The following is a 17734-nucleotide window of genomic DNA, read 5'->3' on the forward strand; positions in this document are numbered from 1 at the left end:
ATTCGGACACCCATAATCCGGAATGATCAATAATCCGGACCTCAAAGCTAAAATCTTTCTGCGCATGCGCCGCGTTGACGCATGCGCACAGGCGTTTTACGCGTGCGCGCAAGACATTTATGACTGCACATATGCATCTGCGCAAGCGCAGAATACGTTTTCGCGTGCGCGTTTAATTTATAATGGACGGTATAAGCTAAAATTATCTAATTATCTATTTCAGTTAATGTTGATGATTGCGTTGTTCCTTAATCTTCGAATTGGATCCGGCTTATTATTTTTTACAGACTGTAAGAGCAATTTTATAAAAGTAAGCTTGAACTTTCGATTATGTCAAATAGAATTTCCGATGCTGGAGCTCCCAAAGGATCTAGAAAACGAAAGTATGTTTCGATGTCCATCAAACAAAAAGTGAATTGTTACAAAAAATGGATAAAGGCATATCCTTTGTTTATCTAACCATTCCAAAATCTGTTTATCAATTTCACGCTGCTCTGCGCGCAGGGGGGGGGATGTCGTGGCGCGCAATGAACTGGAAGTTGTTCTGTCAGCACTATCGTTATCTTCAGGGCAGATGATTTTATTTTATTCGGCTTATAATTCCTTACTAAATGTAGTATTTAATCTCATTTACTTCGTCTTTGATATGATTTAAATCAAATTCCTCGTCATTATAAATATCACGAATACAAATCAAATAGTTTTCTGGTTGCAATTTTCTAATTTCGGCTATGCGTAAGGTATGCTTTATGCAATCGCCCGTTGAAAGAAATGTTTAATAAAGTAAACAAATAAATATTAAGCTTCTTTTTTTGTAAATTTTGATACCCTTTAGATCATAATTGCTCATTATTTTATAAATTACGGTTTCATATTTTTAATTTTATAATTTCTGCATGCCATCTTGCCAGATTTAAACTGATGATCACTATCACAGCACTATCGTTATCTTCAGGGCAGATGATTTTATTTTATTCGGCTTATAATTCCTTACTAAATGTAGTATTTAATCTCATTTACTCCGTCTTTGATATGATTTAAATCAAATTCCTCGTCATTATAAATATCACGAATACAAATCAAATAGTTTTCTGGTTGCAATTTTCTAATTTCGGCTATGCGTAAGGTATGCTTTATGCAATCGCCCGTTGAAAGAAATGTTTAATAAAGTAAACAAATAAATATTAAGCTTCTTTTTTTGTAAATTTCGGAAAAATCCGGAAAAATCAATAATCCGGAATCGCCGAAGTCCCGACGAATCCAGATTAAAGACTTTTGACTGTATTTCATTTTTTCAGACTGCTGTTACTTATTTGGTGAAATTGACAAAAAAAGTAAAATGATACCAAATCATAAATTATTGGAAATTGATATGGTATGAGGAATATGTTGACCTTAAACAATACAGGGTAAATCTGAAAAAGGTGGGCAAAACTTTACGGGGTGATAGAATGCAGCTGTACAAGCAGTATCTATCCATCATAAAAATTCTGGGCAGATCGCAAAAGGTGAGTCTGTAGGTCACACTGTAAATGGTATAAAAAGGGTTGATGCTCACACCCAATGGCATTTTCTATTGTGCCTAGAAAATGGCTGGTTATACGAATCATGAAATTTCGTCAACAATGGGTTGGTCAAAGTGGTCCCATAGCTTGGGCACCAAGATCGGATCTCTCATGTTTGGACTTTTTCCTGTGGAGCCATATGAAAATCCTAATCTACTATTGTGCAGTTGGAACCAATGTGGATCTAGTTGCCAGGATTGCTGTTGTGGCTGGAGATACTCAGGAAATACCTGGTGTCTTTGCAAATGTGCGTCAGTCCCTGTCGAGTAGGTGTGAGGGCTGCATTACAGCCAGCAGAATGTCTTTTGAGCATGTACATAAATTACATTCCTGTTAATAAAATTCTTTCCAAAATATCTCCTCTTAGTCTTGTGCTAATTCTTTAAATGTGACAGTGAAAAACTACCTTTTAGCTTCTCATTGCTTGCTCTGCGACCATACATTCCATCTCGAATATTGCTAGTATAGTTGTGTTCTATCACTCCCTAAAGTTTTGCCCACTTTTTCAGATTCACCCTGTAAATCACGGAAGAAAAAATATTGGAGTGGTAAAAAAATAAGATGCTCCCACTTCAGAGGTGAATGGAAATAATATTTTAACGAGAATCAGATCCATTTTCAAGTATATTAAAATTGCAGAGTTTTTCTTCTGTCTTCCTGGCACTAATACTGCAACTGAGAGAGTATTTAACATTATGAATAGTTTTTAGGCTAGTGATGAAACACAGCTTAAAGTAGACACTTTGAAGACTATGTTAATAACCAAATTGAATTCTAATGAAAATTGCATGGAATTTTATAAGATCAAAAAAGAAAAATATGTTCTAAGAAATATTCATGCAGAGGTTACTTCATCAAAATAATTTAGAAGGGTTACAGATTTATTACTTTGTTTAAAAATGAATACTGCATTTTGATTTATTCTTTATTTATTAAAAATATTATATATCACTTAAAAAATAAAACAAAAATTATTTATTTTGATTTAGATATATATTGACCTACGTACCACCTCCACCACAATAATAATAAACTATTTTATTAATAAAAAAATTATTTAAAAAATTATATAGTATATAGCATCTCGAATTTCGAACTTCAAAATTTGGTCACCTTAATTAAGGTCAAGTTAAAATTTATTTTTGACTTTTAAAGCTGTATAAAGCATAACTGATACATTTAAAAATAAAATTTTTTTGCAGAAATTTAGCACATACAATTTTATATTCTATATGTTATACAAATGTTACACTGCAGTTTTTTTTTTTTTTTTTTTACTAGTGTGAGAGATTTGTTAGTTCAAGTTTTAGAAAGTATTTCAATGTCTAGAATTCATCTTGAATCAAGCCAATTCAATATAATACGTTTCTAAAATTTTGGAGTATTAAATTTACATTCCAAGAATGCCAGAATAGTCAAATTTTTCATAAAAATTAAAATTAATCATTCTTTTAATTTCTTATAATATTTGTATAATTTTTATCTTGATTTTAAAAGGAAGATTTTAATCCTTTGCATTCCACAGATACAGCTTCATTGATGTATGTAGGATACTCTTCAGAGGGACATGCATAACTAACTCACTTCATCTCAGAGTACTGATCATGATAAAAGACTATCAGAGTTTATAAATATAATTATTTTGTTAGTGGACAACCCCAGTGAATTACATAATTCTGAAGATTTTTCACATTATGAAATATAAAGCTATTGTTATGTAAGTGACTTTTGTTTTAGAAGGAAAGCTCAGAAATCACTTTTGTGCCTTAAACACAGATTATCTGGCATCACAAATAATTTGTATATGTAGTCTTGATTGAATATATGCCTTAAGTTTCAAGTATTTATGGGACTCTGATAAAATATAAAGTTATTTAGAAGTATATTTTAAAGGATAATTAGTTGATAAGTTAATAATTGCACATCGTCTTCTCCTTTCTCTTCCAAAAATTAAAACAGACAGGAAAGGATTATATTACAAATTCTTTAATATTCTTATAAGCTAAATATTCATTACAAAATTATAATTTATATCTATTCCAAAACATAAGTAATAAATGTTTTTATTATTCCATATTTGATGTATGATAAACTTATGTCATTTTATAATTAGTAGCATAGTAAGGATTTTAAATCTCATCAGTCAACAGGCTAGGTATCCAGTGCATGTGAAATTAAATGATGATTCAGTAGTATAATTATAATGTATGATTGTTAATGATGTCAGTTGAGTTTATTTGATATAAATATATTGTTTTTCATATTTAAAATGGTCTTTTCTGGCATCAAATTTAAATTGAGATTTTTCTTTTTTTGTTGTTTGTTTGTTTTTATTTTATCCCTTTAATAATTTTGTTTTCCAAATACTTAGCTGGTAATGTAAAAACTGATGATGAAATTGAAGAAATGTTGGAAAATGGAAATCCAGAAGTCTTTACCCAAGGGGTAAGTTTGCTGGGTTACATTTGGGATACTTTTACTATTTACAAAACCAGAATTTTCATGGGTATTTTATTAATTATGTATCTATCATTACTATATGAGTATTTTTTCTGTTATAGAATAAGTCCATTCTGGATATTTTACCAATATGCAAATACAGTGGATGGATATTTGTTAAAATCTGATTACATTATGATCAGATTTTTTATTGTTAAAAAAATGTTATTTAACTAGTGGAAATTCTAATTTGTGTTCAATAGATTATATTGTATTTATTTATTTAAATAGTTTTAGTTTCAGTGACTGCTGACAGTTTCAGTGTCATTTTTTCCTGACTTCGAAATTTTCTTGAATTAGCTTTAGTCTTTGCTAGCATGTTTACTTGGATGAGTTGAAGGCCTGAACCGAAATTTGTAGGCAGATGTTTGTTGTATAAATCCCATATTTTGAATATTTAAGAAATTTTACTTTAAATTTTGTGTTTTATTAATCCTGCAAACATTGGATTCTTTCTGTTATTATAAGAGCTGTGTGAATTGTTAGGCTGAATAAAAAGGTTCCTTTTAACCTTTTACATGCCAATGTTCCATAAACGGAACATTAAATTAAAAATTTCATTAAAACACAATTTTATTAATATTGCTTTTATAAATAATTACATGGAGAGTAAATATGGATTGATGTTTTAGTAGAAATATAATTCTTCTAAAAGAAAAATTATCTTGATAAAAAAATTCATTATTTCACCTTTTTTCCTTCTTTTCTAAGAGCAAAATTCAGAAATTCATATGAAATTAAAAATTCAACAAATGTTTTTAAAACTTAATGAAGATATTTTAAAAGTATCATTTGATGTATAGACAGTATATTATCATAGAAAGATGATTATTATTTTTTACTATGAGGGGTAAGAAATGTGCATATTCTAGAAAGGGAACATTGGCATGTAAAGGTATATTTTTTAACATGATGAAATTACTTTGATTGCCATGCATAGAGGCACAGCGAAAGATTTTCCAAATGTGAAAAGTTCCAATAAGTGTGTGTGTGTGAGGGGGGAAACGGGTGTTTATGACTGTTACTCTATTTTCGACTCCCATATATCCCCCTCCTCTCCTTTCACACATTCCCATAAGGATTTGAAGTGAATTACTCACAGCTGCTAGAGAAAAGTGTGTGGCATTTCTTAATAGGCTAGATGCTAGAGGTTGTTTATGACTCAGTGAAAAAGGCATATATTTTGGAGTGTGGATTTCATTATTTTCCCATTGTTTGCATTTTTTCAGTTCGTGAAGATATGATATGCTGATAAGATGGCTCATTCAAAACCATTTCAGACTATTGAAGAAGCATTGGAATATTTTTATACATTATCAAATGATGAAGAGTGTATTGATATTTGTCGACTGTCTCCAGAAGAAACTGGATGTTTGACAGATGAAGAAGATGTAAATGAAAATATTTTTGAGCCTGTTCTGCCAGCGGATGTATGTGGAAAAATCAAAGTTTCTAATAAAATAGATGATGATGAAATATCTCAAATTTCATTCGATCCTCAAGAACCTTCATCTTCAAAGGGAAGGAAGAATTTGAAGTGAAAACTAAATGCGACAGAGAAAAAAATTGAACATCAGTGGCGGAAAAATTTAAATTTTAACAAAATTCTAAAAGCTGGCAGCATTGAAAATATTTGCGAAGTGTTTCCTGAACTAGTTACTTTATCTCCAGTTGAGATTTTTCACAAGTTCCTAACTAGAGAATATTTACTGTATTTAGCAAATATGACAGGTCTTTATGCAATGCAGAAAGGAGAAGTTTTAACTCTAGATGAAAATGATATTGGACACATCGAGTACCCGGTGAAGATTTATACTGGAGCACTCAAGAAGATTTATCTGTCCCAATAGTTTCTTCTGTAATGCCAAAAAATAGATTTCGAAAACTGAAAAAATATCTTAATATTATAGATAATACCAAGTTGTCATTAGGAGATAAAACAGGAAAAGTTTCTCCTTTTTATGAAGAACTGGAAAAAAAAAAAAAAAACACTTTCAACAGCTCGGCATCTTCCATTCTAAATTGAGTATAGATGAATCGATGGTCCCCTTTTATGGTCATCATTCAGCTAAAATGTTCATCCAAGGTAAACGGTAAACCAATTCGGTTTGGTTATAAAATATGCATGTTGTGCTCCAATAAGGGCTATCCATACGCAGTGAAAATCTATAGCAGGAAAAGTTCAGTAACAGAAAACTCCCCTCTGGGATCTAGAGTTGTGTGGGAACTTTTATCAAGTGTTGAAAATCCAAGTAAGCACAATTTTTTTTTTTTTTTTTTTTTGATAACTTTTTTTTCATCCCATAAACTCTTCACGGATTTATCTGAAAAGAACTTTAAAGCAACTGGCACAATTTGAGATTTTCGGACTGAAAGATGCCCTTTCAGATCTCCAAAGGAAGCTTCAAAATGGCAGAGAGGAAATTTCGATTACCGAAGTGACGAACAAGATTATTTGTTACTTATTTCTACAACTCTTTTCCTTGTTTCAGTTTAAACTGCTAACAATTAATGTAAAATTCTTTTATAAATTCTTGCTTATCAACTATGTAATTTTTGTTTTAATTTATTACGAAAGCTTTTTTCTGTGGAAGCTTCATATCTTCTATTAAATTTTGGTGGAGTAGCTTTGCAGTTATAAAGGTGTAGGCTCCCTATGTTTTTGCTTAATCTACGTTACTTCCGAATAACGTTGACAAATTCACTTGCTAATGCTGAAAAAGTGCAGACAAAAATGAAGCTTCGAATTAGAATGTCGATAATCATGTTTTACAAAAATCATGTAAAAAAACTGTTTCCCGCCAATGTTCCATTTATGTTATAAATCATTAAAAAAAATTTTTTCATAATTCGTATATTTGAGTTTTAAATCGATTTTTCATAACAAAATGTTTATTTTACTTTCGCATCATAGTTTGGCGTGTAAAAGTTTAAACTTCCTTCTGAGTACTATACTGAAAAATTAAAACTGGGTTATATGTCACTTAGCTGTCTTGGTTTAGTTTATTTGATTATGGCAAAGCACTTGAGGGCTGTCTGCCTAAAGGGGGAATGCCTTCATGGAGGACTTTCTAAGGGAAACTGGCTCGTATATATGTTACACAAGGAGAAAAACATGAAAAGGTCCATACAGCCAGCTCATTCTCAAGATTTGAACCTCTGATGGAACTACCAGTGTTACTACTCAGCCACTGATGGGCCCTCTATCTGCCTTGATAAAGTCAGATATTAACGTTTTAAGCAGTTAGGTTCTGTATAAAATTACAAAATTTTCAGACTTATTATTTTTATTGCATTTTTTATTTCATATAAGCATTAATGAAGCTTTCTGTTTTCATTCCAGCTTATAATTGAAACTCAGAAAGCTAAACAGTCATTGGCTGATATTGAAGCTCGTTATGCTGATATCATGAAGTTGGAGAAGAGTATCAAAGAGCTTCATGATATGTTTTTGGACATGGCCATCATAGTTGAAAGTCAGGTATTACACATTTTAATGAGATCAATATGGTTCTAGTAGTCCGTAGTGGTTAGCAAATAAAATCACTTTGTGTCAATAGTTACATTCTGTATTTGCTTCCTGTTCGTGATGATTTTCCATGTCTTTTTTTCAAGTCCTCTACAAAATAAATCTGTTTTACTAATTTGAGATCTAACTTGCATTTCAAAAAAAGGCATATATTGGGTGCTAGCTTAACTCTTTCGCATCGAGAGAGGGCAAAATCTCTTTTCCCCAAACATCAAAAACACTCGTGTCTATGAATTTCTCCCGGAATGCTTTTCCTTTCCCCATGACGAATTGAATACTACAGCGCTAACAATAACCTACTTAAGTAAAGCGAGAACTTCTTTCTTGGACGCTTTCACCTTGTGTGAAGTTCCCCCTTGGGACGGGATTGCAACTTCGGGCATCAAAAGCTAAACAGCTGACAGTAAACAAAGGAAAGAAAAGGTGCATTAAAGTAATAGAACTACTTTTAGTAGCTTCAAAAAAATGATTGCTGTGTCATTTAACAGCACCTGAAAGCAATGAGTAATGCAGTAACATGATGGGATAAAGCACTAGGAAGGAAATTATTCAGGCATTTCGGGCGTCCAGCCGATGTCTGAATGCTCGGGCATTTGGGGCGACTTCGATACGAAAGAGTTAATACAGTAAACAAGTATTGCATAAGGACTCAGCGTACCTTCTCTGATAGGTACTGAATGAAGGAAGAAAAAGTAAAAGGGGAAAAAAGTAAAATGCTTTTATAATTTGTAGTTAATAAATATATACCTATTGATATGTAACTAAGGGCAACGGCTTATCAATGCTACCAGTGTGATTGCTGTGCACTTGTTGAATCTAGGGCCAGCAAAATTTTTAAACTTTGGAAAAATAACAAGCAGTAAAAATTTTTAGAATTTAGGGAAAGTACTGGGCAACAAAATTTAGAGACAGCAAAATTTTTAAATTCAAGAAGATACTTGCAACAGGATTTAGACTCCCTCTCCCCCAGAGATAGCACCGCTTGGCAAAATGTCTAGCACTGTCCCTATGTATAACATTCATTAAATGGTGATGTGTGTGAAATTTATTGTAATACGTGTTGCAACTTTTGATAAAATTTAATAAAAACTGCAAGCTGCCTTTTATTATTTGCAATATTGATCAGTAGATATATAAGCTGATGTTCAGAATTAAGGAAATTAACATATTCATTTTAATTTCTCAAAAAATATTGAATTAAAACTTGAATTTGTGCAGTCATGTGATAGTACAATAACATTAGTGTTGAAAAACATAATCATACTGATATATGTAGATGGTTCTAAAACTGAGGTTGGTGTAACAATTGTCATATATTGATCTGCTCATGCTTTTTTGTGCACATCTAAGATATATCATTTATTGTAAAATTTAGTTAAATTTTCATGATTAGTGTGTTACATTGAGTAATCATCAACATATACATGACAGAATGAAGTGGTAAACTGTTGGTAGTTTGAAAGCAGGCCTTTCTCGAGCTCAGTTTGTAGGACAGCACAATATAATGTCTACTATTGTTTGCAATTTGTGGAAACAGGCTCAGGAAATCAATATTCAAATGCATGGCTAAAGCATCAAGAGCCTCAGCACCATTGGTATTCAGCAGATTGTTATTTGGCAGTTCAGGCCAGTACTTTTTTTGCTGAAAGACTGAAGTGTACTTTGAAAAATTAACAGCAAAGTCCTCATTATGATGCAAAGTAATGGAGAACCAAGCTGAAAGTGATCAATAAATACTTACAAACAAAATTTTATGGCAAAAGTACGTAAGTTTATGCACTGATGCTGTGGTTACAATACAATAACAGGAAGGGTCAGAGGCTTGGCATCCGAAGCTCAATCTGAAAATCTTGATGTTCAAATAATAAACTCCTTTACTAATAAAGAAGCTGTCCAGCCAAAGAGTTTATTTCAAGAATTAAAGTCCACATTTAATTGCATTATAAAAAATGGTGAATATAATCAAAAATAGATCAGTTCAATTGCATCTTTTTACAGTTTTATGTGAAGAAACGGAATCACAGTCTCAGTCTTTGTTGTTCTGGTACTGAAGTTTGTTGGCTGTCATGTAGGAGTTCTGTTCAGAGTCCAAGAGTTGAAGAAAAAATTAAAAGTACTTTTTTTGAAGATAACTCTTAGTATGCATCTAGCTTGGAAGATGATTACTGGTTGCAAAAAGTAGCTGCTGAGATGACATATTTAAATACCTAAATGAACTTAATCCAACAAATGCAAAGATCTCTTTAGAATATAGAAACTTGCACTGACAAAATTAATGGATTCAAAACAAAATTCTTATTATGAAATATATGAGGAAAAATGTTTTCTTTGAGCTGTTTAGATGGCATTGTAGTTCAAATCCTGAAAAAAAAAAAAAAAAAAAAAGTGATTAGAACTTGTAGATCAGCACCAAAGTATGCTGAAGTGAAAGCTTTATCATTACTTTGAATTAATGAAAACAAATTCAACTGGGTTCGAAATCCATTTACATTTATCTTTATTAGATCACATTACATTTATGTAGCATGGGAGGAGTTATTAGACTTAAAGTTTGGTTTGTAACCCTTTAACTCATTCACATCAGTAGAGGCTAAAATGCTCATGCGTATATATTTTTGTTGAAATGGATTTCTTCTCCCCATGCCAAGTAGAATGCTACAGCACTAACAATAACCTACTTAAGTAAAGTGAAAACTTCTCTTTTGGGATGTTCATGTGCTTTCACCACTGTGTTCCGTTTTCCCTTAGGACAGGATTGCAACTTTGGGCATCAATAACTATTCATTGATGCTAAACAAAGGAGAAGGAATGTGTATCAAATAATAGAAGTACTTTTAGTTGCTTCAAAAGAATAATTGGCATGTTATTTAAACAACACCCAAAAGCAGTGAGCCCTGCACTAAAATGATGGGGGAAAGCACCAGGTAGAAAATAATTCAGGCATTCAGGGGACCTGGCGATGTCTGAATGGTCGGGCATTTTGGGGGACTTCGATACGAAAGAGTTAAGCAGAGTTTAAGGATATTCCATTATCGAAGTTCTCAATAATTGCAAAAACAGATTTTCTTTGCATCGGTAAAAAAGCTGTAAACATTCTTATGCCATTTGTCATATGCATATGTGAACAAAATTTCTGTTTTATGCTCACTATCAAGAATTAAAAGAGCTCAAAAGGTGTGCTGACAGAAATAAGCCTATGTTTCTCATTAAAATAAGAAGTTTATATACGTATTAATTGTGTGTGGGGGGGGGAAGAATACAGATATTCGTATTAATACTTAAAATGTTAATTTTGCCATTAGTATCAGTAGTACATTTATACATAGTTATACAGCTTCTGCATAATTTTCCTTTTGTATTTTCTCATTATTATTTTTAAAAAAATAAGTGTTCTAATAATTTAATCACAGGCTGATTCAATCAAATCTGATTATTTAGTTCATAGATGCAATATGGAAACCGTGTCAAATATCAGTCACTAAAGATAGTTGTATAAGATATTTCATTCTATTTGTTTCTTTATTTTGTGTTAATAACTGAATTAGAAATTTGAAACAAAACTCTAGCGGGAATATTTATGCATTTTAATATAAAAATATTTGAAAGAAATATCTTTTAATTGAATCCTAAGTATGAAACAGAAGAATTTAACCATATTAATAGAAAAATGTCTCTTCACGGTGTATTGTGATTTTATTTGTACTTGTAAAGTGCACTTTGAAATTATTTATGTTTATTATGTATACCATGATGTGAAAAAGGTTGGAAAGTTCTGCTTTAAGCTAAAGCCAAAGGATTACAGCAGCCATGCTGCTTTCTCATGGTATGTCTGTTGCTCCTGAAAAGCTAGTTTCAAAGTTTTCCAAAGGTTTCATGAGTGAGAGCCTTTACCCAGAAGATCACTCTTTGCATCTCACTTATTTGCATGGATGTGCCAGCACAGATACTGATTCTTGATATCCCTATATCTGCAAAAAAAAAACACATGGTACATTATACAGTTTTTGCAAAAGCAAGAAAAGCTATGGTCCGGGCAGGCATCAAGCTGGATGGTTTCATACCCCTCTGTGTTTGATAGAGCCTCCTTGATTGCTCATATTTATAAAGATGAAATTTTAGAGCCACGTGTGCTATTTACCAGAGATACAGTTTACCTGTAATTTTTTTTCCCATGATGACAACACTTGTCTACATAGGACTCAACTATGTAGACAAATATCTTAAAAGTGAGAATATTTGGAAGATGGATTTGTCAGCCAGATCTCTAGATTTGAACTTGATTGAACATGTCTGGGATGCATTTGGGAGTGCAACTGCACTTCTCCAGCTACCTACAAGAATCATCCAGGAACTAAGATCTGCTCTCATACAAAATTTGTTTAAGTTCTATCTTGAAAATTTTAAGACATTCTTACTTTCATAAATATTGCTTATGATCACAAGTGGGTACGTTCACACAAGAACAGTATGTATTGTATGCAGTGTTTCGCTGTATGTACATATGTCTAAACTGCTGTATTATATTACACTGCATCCATACCAAATCTCATTAAATTCTGCCAAGTAGTTTTTGAAAAAATGTATTGATTCTCTTAATCCTGATCATGTGTGTATTGAAATATTGTATTTCTATATTGAAGAATATACTAATAAGTATTTAAAAGCAAGAATTTGTATTATTTGCTCTCTGATTTTCATTTTGTAAAAAAGCATTAGTTCTGAAAATTCTAATATTAAATATTAAAATATTGGGTTCTTGTTGATATCTAGTACTTGCCTGTACACTGTAATTAATTTATTGGTATCTTTTAATTTCTAATGGGTATTATTTGGAAATTACATTCAAAATGGCATCAAACAGATTGTTATTCTTTGCAGCTTGCCTCAGCCTCATACAAGTTTTAATACGAAGGAAGACAGCTGTACCACATTACCATCTGCTTCTCCATTTTTCATGGTCTTCACACATATTCCATTTTTTTCCATGGGGTTGTCAGTCTCAGGCTTAAAACTGACATTGAAAAAAAAAGTGTTTAAAAAAAAATTAAACCCTTTCCAAAAATTGTTACCTTTCCTTCCAAGAAAGAGAGAGAACATTAACAAGGAAAGAAAAAAGAAAGAAAAATATCTCATCTTAAATAAAGAAACTGATATAGGTGCTGAACGTTTGCGAGAATTAGTCATATATGATATTTTTGCAATGTATGAGAAGGTACTGTATAACTTTAAGTACCAAAGATTGTAATGAAAACTTTAATTGTTTTATGATTTCTCACGAAATGCTAAATGTGGTTTTAAATTTTTGGAGAAAATTCTTAATTAATTGCATTACATTTTTTAAAAAATCTAATGTAAAAAAAAAAAATTTTTTTCCCATAAATTTCTTTTAGGGTGAGCTAGTTGACAGAGTTGAATACAATGTCCGAAATACTACTGATTATATTGCAAAAGGTCTTTCTGACATCAACACTGCAATAACATATCAGAAGAAAGCACGGAAGGTGAGTTAACAAAAATCAATTTCACTTAGCACTGTGGTATAGCCTACATTATTTTGAAAGGAATAGATTTTGGATTAATATGAGCTTTATCAATGTGTTATAGAAATTTGGTTGTAATGTTTTTAAGTGTATGCCTATGTATGCCACTTGATCAATTTGAAAGCAATCAATTAACAATTCTGGTTGAAGATGTATTATCATTGTAAATCTGTATAAATATCTGATTAATATTAATAAATAATATTAAATTTAATTAATTTGTTAATAATAATTGATATTTATTAATATTTGTATTAAATTTATAAATATATATCTTTTGTGTTTTGCTTTTCCCTATGTGTAACGTGTATACGAGCCAGTTTCCCTTAGAAAGTCCTCCACGAAGGCATCCCTCCTCTTAGGCAGATAGCCCTCAAGGCTTTGCCATAATCACACACACACACACACACTTTTATGTTTTGCATGTAATTTATGCATATTTAATGTGTATTTATTTGTAAAATGTGTTTTATTATGTTAGTGTGCATGGATTTTGTATACATATCCCTTTATAGCTTATAAATAGAAATAGAAATATTACTTTAAAAATTTTTCCATTTTTCATGAGGAGTGGATAATTTGGGGAAAATATTGCCGAAATTGGCTGCTTTTGCATGTTATCTTAACCCTTAACCTTTGGTTTTGGAACCTGTTTGTTTCTGGTAGAGCTAAAAGAATATTCTTTTGTTTTAAATCAATAGAAGAAAAGATACAGGAAAGATTTTAGAATTACTATCTCCACCTGTGTGTAAAGTATGTCATAAGAAGAAAGCTGAATGCAGTTAGAGTTAGTTACTCTGTCAATCACTAGAGTAAATCAGAGTGTTTAATCCTTAGCTAATGAAAGAATTTAAAACTGCTGTGCAGCTTTTGATGTGCAGCATTGTTCAACTTTTGTTGTATGCTTTAAAATGTTATAATCTTACCGTACATGTAGTAATTCTGTCTGTATTTTAGAACTGAATTTGTTGCTGTATGACAAAGGGTTTCCAGAAATATCTTCTTCATAGTGTATTGTATATAAATATTAAGTTGTCTTTTACTTCTTTTCACCAATTCAAGCTTTCTGAGTTTTTGTAAAGCTCAGTTTTCTTATAATTGATTATCTATTCAGATCAAATGCAAATCACTTAACATGCAATTGTTGATTTCAAAAATGGAAGTTTAAATACCTTATGAGAAGAATGGGTACAAACTAAAGCTGCTCATAGACATGGTTGCCTGAGAGGACATACCTGCAATTTGGAAATCTTATGCTACTGCTGCAGCTAACGTGATAGTGGGTAGTATTAAAATGGAATTTGTCAAAAACATAATTAGCGGCTATTGGGATAGCAATGTTAAAAGAGCTGACTATAGCAGCAGCTGGGGATAGCAAATGATTTAAGAGCTTTTCTCTTCATGAGATCAAGAAGGATATAAGAGAAATGACCAGTTGGTGAACTAAAGGAATATGCTAGAAATGCAATGAATTAGGACATAGTAGCTGTTGAAAAGAAATTTGTGGCAGAGATTATATAAAAATGGTTATTGCTGTTAATAATTAATTTTCAGTTAATAAAGAGTTACCTCTGTTAATAATTAATTTTCAGTTAATAAAGAGTTACCTCTGTTAATAATTACTTGGGAAAAAGTAATAAAAGAAACACAGAAATTAAAGAGCATAATTCTAAAGCCTGCTTTTACATTATGTACACTAATTGAATTTTCTACTCAATTTTTATTTCCCATTGCCTTATACTTGAAAGTGTTTTAAAATATATATAAGATAAAATTTGAAGTGATAAGATCACAAAAAATTTGAGTGTGTTTAAATGTGTGTGATAGCATTTCATCTGGCTATATCACATTATGGAAAAGTTCCAAGATGTTTCAAGCAGATAAAGCAGCATATGCCAAAGCTCTAATGATGGCTGTGGAGTTAATGTTTGGGAGGTGTTCTTGGGGAACTATTCTAGGCTTAAAGACAATTGTAAATGGTGAGTACCTGCAAGAGCTTGCAGTGAACACTGAAATACAGATGCTAGTTGCCTTTTCATATTGTACTTCTGTGGTATAAGAGAAGCGTTGACCTTAAAGTATTTTGTATGTACTGCAAGGAACAATGATTTGTAACATTTACTCCAATAAGAGAATAAAGATCTTTGAATAGTATTGCTATGAATGGAACCTATTCCTATGAACAAGAAACCGAGTGTTTGTAACAAATTGTCATCTGTATATATATAAACTAGAAAGCCCAGCAGTCATATGAAATGACTGCTGTTCTAAGAATTATAAATTGTAATTAAAATGATTTGTGCAAAGGTGTCTGCTAATTTAGAATAAATTACCCAGGGCAGGTAGCGAGGACACCCCTTCGCTTACTGCCCCACGGGTTTCCCCCTTCTACTTGCTTAATTGCTTAAAGTAGAGTGCAATGAAGGAAACCACTAGTGGTACATTTCTTAAGAGCTATAGCTTGCTCAATAAATAAAGGTGATTTAAATAATAAAATGTTAGTTCACATGTCAAAGATCTCTTTGTACACAACATTTCTTCTGTATATCTTTCCACCATTTTTAAGCTCGCCTTACAGAGGACCATCAATTATTTTTAATTTTACGTCCATTCTTTCACGAACTCATAAACAGGCAACATAAAATTGACCGTGTCCAAATGCAGGCTCAGGTAAAAAATGCCAACACGCTTAAGCGTTTAGCCCTGAGACTAATTGATGGTCATAGCAAAGGCAAGTTTTACAGGAAATTGTCTGCATCTCAATTGAAATGGCAGAGTACTGTATTTTAATTTTTCCGGCTTAGCTTTCTTATAATATTCGTCATGCACTGCACTGCATGGGGAATAAAACAATTTACAGTTACGCAAGCAACCAATAAACTATCGGCAATAAGCAGATGTTAAATTTATTTATTAAATGTTAAATGCACATGCTCTGGTATTTTTAATTTTTCTGTCTTAGCTTTCTCATAATATTTGTCAAGTTCTGCACTGCACGGAGAATAAAACAATTTACAGTTATGCAAGCAACCAATAAACTATCGGCGGCAAACTCTTAAGCCGCATATATATAAGATATACATTCTTTTTAATGTATATAAAAGATACATACATTCTTGGGCTTGATTTTAAATGTTAGAGATAAGGATTTCAGTACTTCTGTTTGAAGTTTATGATAATAAAATAAAATAAAAAAAACAACAAGCAACCAATAAACTAAACAAGAACAAACAAAAAAAAAAAAAAAAAAAAGTAAGAGGTCTGTTCTCTAGGAGATGACAGTAGAGGTTACATTAAGCTATATGAGTAAGGAAAAGTACAATAGTGGCTATTAATAGGGAAATGCCTTCATGAAGGACTTTCTGAGAGAAACTGGTTCATATTCATATTGCCCATGGGGAAAACTATGAAAAGCAGTCATGCAGCCAGCTCATTTGCTGGGTTTCAAACCCTGATCAAACTACCAGTATTCAGTGGTCTTAACCATTTGGCCGTTGGTGAGACTGATGATAGTAGAGATTGACTGAGAAAGATATCATTATTCTAGTAAGTTGGTATCAGACTGGAAAACAAATTATTGTAATACAGTCAAAAGTCGTTAATTCGGACACCCATAATCCGGAATGATCTATAATCCGGACCTCAAAACTAAAAACTTTCTGCGCATGCACATAGGCGTTTATGCGTGCGCATAAGACCTTTACGATTGTGCAGATGCGTGTGCGCAAGTGCAGGATACATTTTCATGTGCGCGTTTAATGTATAACAGACGGTATAAGCTAAAATTATCTATTTCAGTTAATGTTGATGATTGCGTTGTACCTTAATCTTCGAATTGGATGCGGCTTATTATTTTTTGCAGACTGTAAGAACAATTTTATAAAAGTAAACTTGAACTTTCGATTATGTCAAATAGAATTTCCGATGCTGGAGCTCCCAAAGGATCTACAAAACGAAAGTATGTTTCGATGTCCATCAAACAAAAAGTGGAATTGCTGCAAAAAATGGATAAAGACATGAAGAAGGTGACAGAGAGGTTAGTGAAAACGAAAAAATTTCGTTTGACAAGTTAGTCGGTATTCTCGGCAAAGCAATTACGGGACTTGAACAGCGGAACTTTGTAACTGAACAAGAAATTATGTCTGTTTATAGAATTAAAGAGAAAGTATTATCACATAAAACGAAGCAACTTAAATAACTTACATTGAAAGAAATGTTCAATAAAGTAAACAAATAAATATTAAGCTTTTTTTTTGTAAATTTTGATACCCTTTAGATCATAATTGTTCTTTATTTCATAAATTACGGTTTCATGTTTTTAATTTTAGAATTTCTGCATGTCATCTTACGAGATTTAAACTGATGCTCTATTATCCAGAAAAATCGATAATCCGGAATCACCGAAGTCCCGACGAGTCCGGATTAACGACTTTTGACTGTACACTCTTTAATGCAGTATATCTAGGTATCTTGCATTCTTTTATCTTTAATATACTTAAGTTACATATCAAGGTTCTATAGTTTTTCCTTTTGATTAATTGCTGACCAAAAGGAAAGTAAGACAAATTGTCTATAGTAGCAGTCTCAATGGTTTTGATTAA

General features: G+C 31.8%; 1 protein-coding gene across 3 annotated transcripts in view; it reads left to right on the forward strand.

The window, feature by feature from the left end:
• Positions 1 to 17734, forward strand: part of LOC118190709 (syntaxin-1A-like) — a 68361-nt gene that overhangs the window by 35957 nt on the left and 14670 nt on the right. The window contains exons 7-10 of one of the 3 annotated variants that reach the window (XR_015040217.1): positions 3937 to 4010; positions 7408 to 7545; positions 12472 to 12805; positions 12984 to 13094. Coding sequence is in view for 1 of the 3 variants with exons in the window: in XM_085812953.1 (XP_085669079.1) it covers positions 3937 to 4010; positions 7408 to 7545; positions 12984 to 13094 (323 nt within the window). In the remaining 2 variants the exon portion in view is untranslated. Of the gene's footprint in view, positions 1 to 3936; positions 4011 to 7407; positions 7546 to 12471; positions 12806 to 12983; positions 13095 to 17461; positions 17599 to 17734 lie in introns of those variants that run through there. The other 2 variants (XR_015040216.1, XM_085812953.1) reach the window with 2 other exon arrangements.

This window comes from Stegodyphus dumicola, chromosome 3 (assembly GCF_044657685.1).
Source record: "Stegodyphus dumicola isolate Sdum_Otavi_A_Nest chromosome 3, ASM4465768v1".
NCBI classification, from domain to species: Eukaryota; Metazoa; Arthropoda; class Arachnida; order Araneae; family Eresidae; genus Stegodyphus; species Stegodyphus dumicola.